Raw genomic sequence first — 12,416 nt, forward strand, 5'->3', positions numbered from 1 at the left:
TGAACTGAATCTAAATGAACAGAAGTGAACTGAATCTAAATGAACAGAAGTGAACTGAATCTAAATGAACAGAAGTGAACTGAATCTAAATGAACAGAACTGAACTGAATCTAAATGAACAGAAGTGAACTGAATCTAAATGAACTGAACTGAACTGAATCTAAATGAACAGAAGTGAACTGAATCTAAATGAACTGAACTGAACTGATGAACCATTCTCTCACAGATAACAGGACAGGAGTGAATGCGTGTGAAGTTGCTGCTTTTTATGAAACCTGGTTGTTCATTTTCGTACAATAACTGTTTTTTATTTTGATATAATATTTTTAGCTCAGTTCCCTTCAGGGAGCTTGAATCTTTCTTGCTTCCTCAGCACGATGACAGTTTCTGACAGTTTCTGACAGTTTCTGACCAGTTCTGCCGGTAAGCTTCGCTGTTATCTGCTGCACATCTTTTAGTTTCCGACATGTAACTTCCTGTGAAACTGCGAGAACAACACGTTGGTTTCCTGATGCCCTCTCAGTGAGCGTTCTGCTCTGCACCTCCAGGCAGCAGGGAGAGCTGACCGGACCGGCTCTGTTCTGGAGCAGTTCTGGGTTTAACCGGGTCGTGGTTCTTACCGTTTTCAGGGCTGTTTGTGAAAGCAGAAGCTCCTGCGCCGCGCAGGTGGATGTCGGCCTGTCGGCCCGCGGCCCCCGTTCGCCATGGCAGCGGCTCTGCCGGAGTGTTACCATGGCGCCATGACCAAGAGGGAGTGTGAGGAGGTTCTGGGGAGGAAGAACAAGGATGGAGCGTACCTGATCCGGGAGAGCGAGACCATCCAGGGAGCGCTGTGTCTCTGCGTCTAGTGAGTGAAACTCAGATGCTGATTAATCAACAAATCAGATGCTTTGTTGATCTGATCTTTGTTTCAGAACAAAGCAGATCTGAAACACACTGCAAAAAAAAACATTTTACCGAGCGTTTTTGGTTTATAGTGCAAATGTCTTTCTTCACTTAATTAACCTTACATGAAAGGTTAATAGGTAACCTTTCATTTCCTTAATAATTCCTTAATATTGATAAAAAAGTATTTGTTCCGCAGATTATTTCACTTATAACCTGGAAAAATGTCTTTTTGTTAGTGAAATAATCTGCCAGTGGAACGAGAACTTTTTCAGCAATGGTAAGAAATTATTCACTTACAACAAGTTCCTACTTCTTCCTGAAAACTTACTTGTAAGTTTGTTTTGTCTTATTTTAAGTGCACTAAGATATTGACCAAAACTACTTGGTGAGATTTTGTATTTTTGCAGCGTTCATCTAATTATTTTAGCTTCTTTTAAGCCTTTTAAAGTTTGTTTTGAGATCTTTGGCTACCTTCAGAAGGAAATTATTTGTAACCTGAAAACTTACTTGTAAGTTTGTTTTGTCTTATTTTAAGTGTACTGAGATATTTTCACAAGATACTTGGCCGAAAATATTTGGTAAGTGTTTTTAAGTGCGTCCCCTCACCATCCTCTGCAGGGCGCTTGGCTCTGTACTGCAGCTTGTTCTGTTAAAATGCAAACTAATGAGTTTATTTCCACTAAAGTTGTGATGTAGAGGTTAACCAGCATCTATGATGAATTATTAGCAACGACAATATTTAACGTCTTGATCTTTAGTATGAAATGTACAGAAAAAATGTGATGTGCAGCATAAACTGAAAGACGAAATCTTACCGAGTTTTGAATCTAGTTTCTAGTGCAGATATCTTAGTACATTTGAAATGAGACAAACTGATACACAGAAGCTTGTTTTATGACAATAATGTCTTAATATTGATGAAAACAGTACTGATGAAATAACAGATTATTTCACTTATTATAAGTGAAATAATCTGCTAGTGCAGATTATTTCACTTATAATAAGTAATTTCCCCCATTTATAAGTGAAATAATCTGCCAATATAATTACTTCTTATTTACTTAAAACAAGCTTTTATATTTTGCTGAAAAGTTACTTGTAAGTTAGTTTTGTCTTATTTCAAGCATTCTGACATATTTACACTGGAAACAACAAAAATACTTGATGGATTTTGTGTTTTTGCAGCTGATAAATCAGTTAAAAATGTAAATGTTTGAGCAGTTTTTGGCTTTATAAATAATCCTGTTTGTGAAAAATGTTCATCCTCTTATGGATTTCTTTGCTTCTTATGTTTTAGACCATCGACCACGTTTTGGTTAGTAAACACTGCACAAACACAAAACCTGACCAAGTATTTTGGTCTAGTTTCTACGGCAAATGAAATAAGACAAAACTAACTTACAAGTAAATTTTTAGCGAGAAATAGGAGCTTATTTTATGCCAATAATTCCTTAATATTGATAAAAACGTTCTTGTTCCACTGGTAGATTATTTCACTTGTAAAAATAAATTTTTCTATGTTTTGGGTTAAATAATTTCCCGGGTCTGTAATTCATTTGCCTCCGAATCGTTTGACTAAAGAAACCAGTAATGAGACGGTTTTAGGCAAATTACAGCCAAACTAAAGTAATTGTACAAAAATGTCAAAATTTGCACAGAAATATAAAGATAGAACCCTAAATAAGCCACAGCTTATCAGGAAAAAAGTTTCTTTGGGGTGAACTTCACTTCAATGTTTGCACAGAGCGAGACGTTGACGTTAAATTACGCTTTGCACAAGGTCAGCCTTGTGACCTTTGCGGCAGGTTTTCCCATTTCTCCGTCTGAATTCTGTAAAATAAATGCCACTGGTGACAAAGAAACCTTAAAAAAGAGAAGTATGGAGACTTCTCTTCTTTTGACCTCTGAAGTTAGAAACTTCAAACAGCAGAAATACAAAAAGCTTTTCCTGCTGAATATTGCGATCAGGGTCTCAGCTGTTAAAAAAATTAAAGTGTGTATGTAGAGAAGGAAATGCATGACCCAAATAGATAACACTAACCTCATTTTTCTCTGCAAAACATATTTTCAGACTTACTGCCTCTGAGCAGCATCTGGTTTCTAAAATCCAAAGAGTGAATCTGCTGCAGAGTGGAAGGTCTCATGTTTTACCAGTTAGCGTTTTTAATGTTTGGATCTGGTGACTTTCCAGTAACTCAGGTTTTATTGTGGCTGCTTGCAGGATGTTAATGTTTAATGTGGTACATGCAGATTAGTTTGCATGTGTTGTTGAAGGAACAGAAAAATAGAAATAATATCTGCAGAAAGTGAACTGAGCAAAAATTAGAGAAGGAAGTTTGTGAATGTTGCAGGTCAATGAGTCGACACAACCTGCTGGTTTTCCTGGAAAGAAATTCAACTAATTTTACTGAAGAACTGAAGTTGACAACTGGATGAACTGAAATCACAAAAATTCTCCAGATGATGAGTTCACATAAAGAAACTGGATTATTTCACTTAGTTTTTAGCTCTTTATGATGTTCACAGTGCACAGTGGTGCAGTTGGTACAGCTGTTGCCTTGCAGCAAGAAGGTTCTGGGTTCGATTCCCAGCCCTGGTCCTTCTGCATGGAGTCTGCATGTTCTCCCTGTTCATAGTGAATTTACTCTGGGTTTCTCCCACAGTCCAAAAGCATGACTGTCAGGTTAATTGGTTTCTCCAAATTCTCCCTAGGTGTGAGTGTGTGTGTGCATGTTTGTGTGTCTCTGTGTTGCCCTGCGACAGACTGGCCACCTGTCCAGGTGACCCCACCTCTCACCTGGAATATTAGCTGGAGAGGCAGCAGCTCCTCCTGACCCCACTGAGGGACAAGAGTGTTAGAAAATGGGTGGATGATGTTCAGAGCTGCAGTTAATATCCTGATGCGATTTGTTGACAGTTGTGGTAGTTTAATGGCAATAAGCACAAATTGGAGCTGTGAGTGTTTGACACATTTTATGGTAAAATTAGATAAAAAATGAGGATTTTTAACAGTTAAATGTATTTGTATTTTCATAACTATTAAAAGGTAAGAACCAGCCATGACTAATTATTATGTTTTCAGTTATATTTTTGTGTTGTTAATAATCACCAACCGTTACAGGACAGAATTGAAGAAAAATGTTAATCTGGTATAATTTAATCTGCCCTTGTCAAGTCACATTAACAGAAAGTCAAGTTTTAAGGCTACAAACGCAAAAAGATGCAGGAAAGAAGACGAGCACTTCAAACATTTAAACACTGCGGCAAAATTTACTGCAGTTTAGTTTACAAACTAAATATGTAGTTAGGAAAACTACATATTTAGTTTGTGAATTAAATATTTAGCTTGCTAACTAATTATTTAGCTTGTGAAGTTAAGAGTTAGCTTGCTGATTGAATATTTAGTTTGTAGCTAAATATTTGGCTCCTAACTAAATAATCAATCTGTAAACTAGATATTTAGTTTGCTCATTCAATATTTAGAATGGAACTGAATCTTTTACTTGCTAACTAAATAGTTTGGAGCTAAATATTTAGTTTGCAATCTGAATATGTTGCTGTCTAAATATTTTGCCTGAAACTGTGACATTTGAATGAATAACCTTCTAACAGGCTAAATAACTCTAATTATTGCTGTTAATTTTTATGCTGTGTAACTTTACAAACGGCTTCCCGTAGACTTTGATCCAAAATAAATTAAAATGATTTTCCTGATTCTTTATTAAATCATTGTACTCGCTTACTGTACTGTCACCAAACCCACAGGTTAAATTTAATCAGAAATCCCAAAATAAATCTGACATTCACATAAATTACATGTGGGTGTTTAGAAATGCTAATCATGTCTGAGGAAGGTGTTGAACCTACCCAGGAATATCAAATAAAATGAGGAAACCAATGGGCGAAAACTGAGCCCTGAGGGACACCACAGAGCGGTGGTTTTACACCGACCCTGTCGCTGGAACCACTTATAGCTAACTGACCATCAAACCAGCAGCAGAATCCAGAAACGTTAAGAATAACATGATGCACCGGGTCCGACAGCAGACAAGAAGCCTGGAAGTTTAGATACGTTATTGCATTTTCATGTTTTTATTCCAGGTGTGGTTCTTGTAAAAACCATTAAGAGCCACATTTTTCTCTAGACAAGTGAGATCAATAAAAACATGTAGCTGGAACCGAATCACCTGCTGAACTGTATTAATCAGTCTCAATAAAAAAATAACCGTTATGTTTATTTCATTTAAATAAATCAAAATAAAATGTTGTCTTGACTCAAATTGTCCTAGTATCTCTAAATAAGAGATGCTGTGATGCTCCAGTAGCAGTCAGTCTTGCAGTGTTTCTGAATAGGCTTCTGACTGGAGGCCAGTGCTGTATGACTGTTATGACATGCTAAGAGTGCAACATAAGCCCTGTACAGATAATATTCCACAGCAACATGTTCTAGACGACGCTATCAGCTGCTAGCTAACTCTGCTGATCCGCCTCCTTTACTTTTGCTCCTCCTCTTTAAATCTGTCTCTGGACTTTTGGTTAGAAAGCAGAGAGATGTCACTATGATCGATGGACGAGATGGTTTGAACTTCCTCCTCTCTCTGCTCATATTCAACTCTTCTGGGATTTGGGGTCAAAGGTCAGGTACTATTTGAACATTCATGATGCTAATGACCTACATCCAGCTGCAAAAACGACACGTGGTAACCATGGTTACGCATCATAGCAACTGCCCTAAATAAGGGAAGTGAAAGTAAAAATCTATTGAGCTGCACAGCATCCAGACCCATAATCCTCCAAACACACAAATGATGAAGGTCTGGAGAAAGAACCAATCAGAGCTGCTCCGACCTGCAGCGCCTTAAACACAACCAACCTGAAAATGTTCCTTCATACGGACGTACTGACTGTGACTAGATGTCATATTTCACTGCCAAATAAGAAGTCTTAAGTGATTTTGGTCTAGTTTTAGTGTAAATGTCTCAGTAAACTTGAAATACGACAAAACTAACTGACAAATCACATTTCAGCCACATTTAGCTGGTTTTATATAAATAATTTCTTAATACTGATGAAATATTATTAGTTCCACTGGTAGATTATTTCACTTAAAATAAGAAAAATCTTTTTAGTGGTGAAATAATCTGCCAGCAGAACTAGTGATTTTTTAACCAATATTAAGGAATTATTGACTTAAAACAAGCTCCTACATCTTGCTGCAAAGTGACTTTAAGTCGGTTTTATTTTACTTCAAATGTACTAATATGTTTGTACTAGAAAGTAGAGCACAAATACTTAGTAAGATTTTGTATTTTTGTTTCTCTTGTAGTTTTCCGCATACAGTTGCATTTTCTGTGTGTTTCTATAATTTAAAAACACACATCGGGGTTCTTGAAGGGGCCGGTTGCTCATTGAATGGAAACTGAGTGGAACCAGTGAGACTGGCTGAGTTTGTGAGGGAAGCTGCTTTGCATGGCTGGCTGCCGTCAGAGAAGTGGTTAGTTTCTTTGTTCTTTTTATTTTTAGAAACCCCAGCTCTTCGTCGCCTTGCTCCACACTTTGATGAGGTAAGGCTGAGGTTTAGCTGCGGTTGAGCTTTGCATTCATCTTGTTCCAAAACGTGCTTGCAAGTGTGTTTTCACACCAAGTAAAATGCATCTAATGCACCGAAAATCATGCAGACGCCATGGCCAGATGATGAAAGGCATCAGATGATGCAGACAGACTGGATCTGCTCTTCATCCTGCCGGGGGTCAAAGGTAGCTCAGTCAATCAACTCTGTGTCTGCTGCAGGTCACTTCTGGTTCTCTGGACCTGGTTTAAGGTCAGGAAGGGGGCAGCTAACATCTCTGCAGACCCCACACATGCTGGACACAAACTGTTTAGAATTTCACCTTCAGGTCGTTGCTAGTATGAAAAAACAGCTTATTTTATCTCCCTTCTCATATATTTATGTTTAAAATGTCATTCTTGTTTGTGTGCAGAAACTCAAGTGAAGTTGTTTAGGTCTCTGTGTGGCATTTAATCATATTGTCAAATTTATTGATATTAAGTCATACACCTTTATTGAACAAGCAGTGGATTAAAAATAGTAAAATAACAATCCCGACAGACAGTTTTAGGAATTTTTAAACATGATTACTTGGATAAATGGTAAACGATATAACAAACAGAGACACTAGAGATATGATTAATGTTGTGTCAGACATGGTGCGTGACAGAAACCTTCAGTTTTACAGCAGAATCATTGCTGGTTAACATGGACAACAGTTTTCTGCGATACTTCCTCTAAATCATCCCTCACTAACAGACGTCTTGTTTTCTCTTTGCAGCAAACAGAAGGTGGTTTATACCTACAGAGTCCTGCAGGCGCACAACGGAAACTACACCCTGCTGGTAAAAAACACCTTTACGTTTTCAATATGTCGTCTCTTTGATTAATAAGCTGCTGCCTCTGGTTCTCTTCCTGCTCCACATTACATACTTATTTATTTGTGATTATTAATTGATCAATTTAGTTACTTTAGACTCGGTTCAATTGGGGAACAAAACTGCAACGTTTGTTATATTTTCAGCTGCACTGAGTCAAACCAACTAAACTCATTGAACAACCTGTTCCCCTCCTGGCCTGTGGGGGCGCTCCACCAAGAACCACTGAAGGAAACGACACAAAAACCTCTGAAGACACTGAGAGCAACTTCCTTCTTTACAAAGCGTAAAAAAATGGAGTGGCGTCAGATTTTAGCGATTGTAGGATTTCCCTTTTGTCTTTGGTAAAAGACCACAAGCTATTTCTCCCGCTAGCGCTAAGCTACCGCGTTTGTTTTGGTTGTTTTTACCCAGAATGCCCTGCGCTGTAATCCGCGGTCTCCGGTCCGCTTGATGCTCATTCCTTAATTCAAATGATTAAGGAGAACGTCCTTTAAGGTCTTTTAAAACTAAATGTTTCTGAGCAGAATTCAGAAACATTCTGCTCAGAATGTTTTTCTGCAAGTTGAATAAAGAAATTAGGTTCTTCTAACTTAAAATAAATTATTAAAATTGATAATGTGAGTGAATATAACACTGAACTGTGTGCTTGTTCAACTAGGTGAGGACAGTTTGTATAATTATAAATAATTATTTGGTTTAAGTTTATGTGTACTTTAATTACCCAGTTACATGATAAACAGAGCCAGTAGAAAAACAAAGCAAGTGTTTGTGCATTGTTTCTAAGTAAAGTTTGGTATTATTGATATTATCTTAATTTTGTATTGATCCGCTCATCTCTATTAAGTTACAGCAACTCACAATTATTTTTCTTTAATAATTTTCTAGTTGACTTTATTTTAATTTTCACGGCTGGAGGTGAAAATCATTTTGAAGTTCAACCACCTTCAAATGTTTTGCAGTGTTTGTCATTGTTTCATCACACAACTCTATTTTCCACAGCAACAAAATGCAAAAACCTTTTTAATAGCTGTTCTCACACTGATTATGATCAGTTAATTAAATAATGCGTTTGGTTGGCAGCAGCTCACCCACAGCTTTTCCACTGAACTCATTCTGGTTCAATAAATGTGTGAACAAACAAAAGTATTTTTGGTCTTAGACTAAACTAACTTACAAGTATTTTTTCAGCAGGATATAGGAGCTTGTTTTCAGTCAATAATTACTTAATGCTGATTTAAAAAGTCCTGTTTCCATCGACAGGTTATTCCACCTGTAACATGAGGAAAATATGTTGTTTAGGTTAAGTTGTGTCAGTGGAACTAGAACTTTTTCATTAATATTAATGAATTATTGGCTTAAAGAAGTTCCTATGTTTTGCTTTAATGTTATTTGTAAATTAATTTTGTTTTATTTCAAGTAAGATATCTGGACTAGAAACCAGACTAAACATACTTGGTAAAATTTTTAGTTTTTGCAGAAACTCTGTTTCCTTTTACAGAAATCTCAACTTCCAGCACAGAATTATTTAAAAGGCTCTTAATTTGATTTATGTCATCAAATAGATGAATAAAATAGATTGGAGATTTTGGGTTTTATTAAGATGTCAGAGTATTTCAGGAAGAAATCAGCATTTCACCCCCATGAAGGAAACTTTCCCCCACAGCAGAGGAAACATGTAGATTGTTTCCGCTCCACACACACAGTGATGTCAGAGCTAATAAAACATGACGGCCGTCGGCCAGACGATGCTGGCGCTGCCCACGTGCCAGACGTGCCACGTTAAGGTTAAAGGTCACAAGAGGTAGATGCATGGAAAAAGGATGGGTTTGTTTTTTTGACAAAACTCAGTCAACTGAGTCATACAGGATTTAGGAAACTTTCAATATTTCTTATCTTTATGTCACCCAGCTTTATTTTTTAAGGTTTTGTTGGCTCTAGTGGCCTTTATTTGAAAGTAGTTCAACAGGAAAGACGGTAACGAGAGAGGAGACATGCGGCAAATGTTGCTAGGCCGGGAATCGAACCTGCAACCGCGGCAGGAAGCCTATGGCCTCAATGCGTGGGCCACCACAGCCCCCCACCCAGTTTTATTTCATTTGGTTATTTTGCTTTTTACTTAATTAAAAAATTTATTTCCATTTTATTCTCTTTTTTCTACTTTATTTTAAATTAATATTTATGTTTTATATATATATATATATATATATAGTCCCAATATTATTTTTTTGATTATCTTTTATGATTTTTGTTACACATTTGAAACTTAACATTTATGTTTTTGTTAATATTGTTGTTTTATCTTTTTGCATCACTTTGTTTCCAGTTTTGACACATTTGCAGTTTAAAATATTAACATATTTTCATCAATATTATTTTATCTTTTGCACAGCTTTGTCCTCAGATTTTTTTTAATACAAACTTATTTTTCCATATTCACAATATTAAATGTATTATTATTTTACATGAATCCTCTTTTTCTGTTGTTTGTTCCCATTTATTGTTTTAACACTTTTGTTTACGTTTGTCTTATTGAGTTTCCCTGTTGCTTCATGTTGGATCGTGCATTTAAAACATTTTTTTACATTTTTTACTCTACTTGCTGATGTTGAGTTATTGGTCAGGTTTGTTGCACCTTCAGCTTCTTCATGTCGTTTTTCTGTCGCTCCACAGACAGCAGGAGGTTTGCAGGAAACATATTTTAAGACTCTGGGTGATTTAATCCGTAACTACAAGAGGAAGAACCAAGGTCTGGCCATTCACCTGCGCCATGCGGTGAAAAAGAAAACGCCCATGTTGATCCAGCCGCCGAGGAGACCAGAAACACAACCTGAAGCTTCAGCTGGCAGATCAGCTGGCAGATCCAGCGGAGCGTCGGGCGGAGCGTCGGGCGGAGCGTCGGGCGGAGCGTCGGGCGGAGCGTCGGGCGGACACTCATTCCAGAGAGGAGCTGCTCCTTTACCTGAAGAGGATAATGACTATGAGAGTATGTGAAATGTTTTGTCTTGGTTACCTGCAGCGTTCGTTTACTGTCTGTTTTCTAATTTAACTTCTCTGTTTTACTGCAGATGCTCCAAATTCAGATTATGTGGAAGTTATTCCAGATTAACTCTCAAGCCAACCTCAAACCGAAGGACAACAAAAACACAGACTGAACTTTATTTGGGATTAGAGATGCTTTATTTTTTTATGCGAAGCTCTGAGGAGATTTGTTGCATTTGCATAATTTAGATAAAAAAACGGTGAGCTAATGCAGAGTGAATTTCCTCCCAATTACTGACTCTGAATGAGAGGATGAACTTCTGCCGTTTCTTCTCACCTCATTCCTGTGAGCACAGAAGAAGAAGAAAGAGGAAGAGGAGGAGAAGTACTGCACTGAAATGAAAAAACTTTGCGTTTAGTTTGACATTTTGTTTTACTCCTGGCAGTCAAAACCTTGATATTTAATATTCATTTCATTTTAATGATACATTTTTGTGCTGTTTGTTCTGATGTGTATAAAATAAACCTTATCTGAACGTCATTAAAGGGTCACAAGCTGTGAAACGCAACAAAAATATCTGCAAGAAGTTCCTTCTTTCAACACTAAGAAGGACGTCAAGTGATGCTAACATCAGCAAGACATTCCTTCATTAACATGAAACAAGCTCCCATATCTTAATCAGAAGTTACTTGTAAATCAGTTCAGATCATAAACAAACCATTTCTGATTTATGGTAACATTTTGTGATTTTGCAGTTTGCTTTTGACAGCAACTCAGGACATTTCTCAACAATGAAACAGAAGCCAGTGAGATCTTAGACCGTATCAGCAAACCTGAGGCCCAGAAATGCAGAAAGAATCAGAAAAATCGTCAGAAAAAGTTCAGACTGAGGCTGAGGGACGTTCAGCTGACATGCAGCGTCTCCAAGAGGGTCAAAGACGGACATTTAAACCTGAAACTTGATTCAATAAATAATTTCTAAATGTTTTTGTAGATATTTTTGGATTACCACTCCAATGTAAGGTTTTATAGATTCTTTTTTTTCCAGGTGCGGATGTTTTCAGTGGAAACTCAATAAAAATAATTGTAAGAATTTGTTTTTGAGTGTGAAAAAGCTCTGGTTCTGAGCAGAAATTTCCGATTTGCTTGTACAGTTCCTCCAGAAACAAACATCAAGTTTTGTGCAGATTGTGTTTGTGTTTTATTTAGGTTTTTTTTGTGCATGGGTTGCCAATTTCACCAAGATCATCCATTGATTGAAAAAGCAGACAGTCTGACGGAAGAAGACATCTAGCGTGCAGAAAAATGTGAGAGCCTGTGAAAAGAAGAACTGGACACAGAGTAGAACGTAAATGCCAGTTAAATGTGGAAGTAGATCATTTTTACATTGTCATATGAGTCCATAACAAGAAACCAAAGAAAACGATGAGTCACTCCTGAGCCGCAGCAGCGAACTGCGACCGAAGCCGGAGCGTGTTTGGAGGAACTGAAAGAAACGCAGCGGCAGAAATACAACCAGATGCTTTGGATTCACACTTTAGCTCATGAAGTCATGAGAATAAACGACTTGACATGCAAACAGATCGCTGCAGTTCATCGTGTTCATCCAGCTGAGCTGGACCAGACTTTCTGCTCTGCTCAAGTCAAACTGAGTTTAAAGAAGCCAAAGAAATATGGAATATAATTTGGTCAACCATTATGTTTGAGAACTTTAACAGCCACATATTATCTCTGCCTAAAGAGATAATATCTGACTAAATATTTAGATGGCTAAATAGTTAGCCTACAATTTAAGAAATTAGGTTCAAACTAAATGGGTATTTAGTTTTTGGTCTAAACATGAATATTTAGACCAAAAACTAAATATTTAGTCTTCAGCTAAATATTTAGGTAGAAAACTAAATATTAAGCTCCAAAGTAAATAGTTTAAACTAAGAATCTAGTTAAGTATTTAGACATTTAGTTAAATATTTAAATATTTAGTTTATAGACTAAATATTTAGCATACTTCTAAAAGAAAACTAAACATCTATGTCAGACTGGACCTTGTGCCTTTATGAATGTTGCAGCTGCAGTGGAACCGGATCGGACCAGGTAACTTTTCTCAGCCTGTTGTCCG

The 12,416-nt window shown here is 37.0% G+C and overlaps 1 protein-coding gene across 3 annotated transcripts in view; it reads left to right on the forward strand.

Moving 5' to 3' along the window:
* LOC106939399 (SH2 domain-containing protein 1B) overlaps positions 1 to 11,390 on the forward strand; it is a 22,482-nt gene extending 11,092 nt beyond the window's left edge. The window contains exons 2-5 of one of the 3 annotated variants that reach the window (XM_015021789.1): positions 630 to 847; positions 7,218 to 7,281; positions 9,988 to 10,300; positions 10,383 to 11,390. In XM_015021789.1, coding sequence (XP_014877275.1) covers positions 705 to 847; positions 7,218 to 7,281; positions 9,988 to 10,300; positions 10,383 to 10,423 — 561 coding nt within the window. In that variant the 5' untranslated portion in view covers positions 630 to 704 and the 3' untranslated portion in view covers positions 10,424 to 11,390. Of the gene's footprint in view, positions 1 to 263; positions 848 to 6,526; positions 6,710 to 7,217; positions 7,282 to 9,987; positions 10,301 to 10,382 lie in introns of those variants that run through there. The other 2 variants (XM_015021788.1, XM_015021787.1) reach the window with 2 other exon arrangements.
* Positions 11,391 to 12,416: the final 1,026 nt, after the last annotated feature.

Source organism: Poecilia latipinna, unplaced genomic scaffold (genome assembly GCF_001443285.1).
Source record: "Poecilia latipinna isolate Pla-1442-1.1 unplaced genomic scaffold, P_latipinna-1.0 Scaffold2857, whole genome shotgun sequence".
NCBI lineage: Eukaryota > Metazoa > Chordata > Actinopteri > Cyprinodontiformes > Poeciliidae > Poecilia > Poecilia latipinna.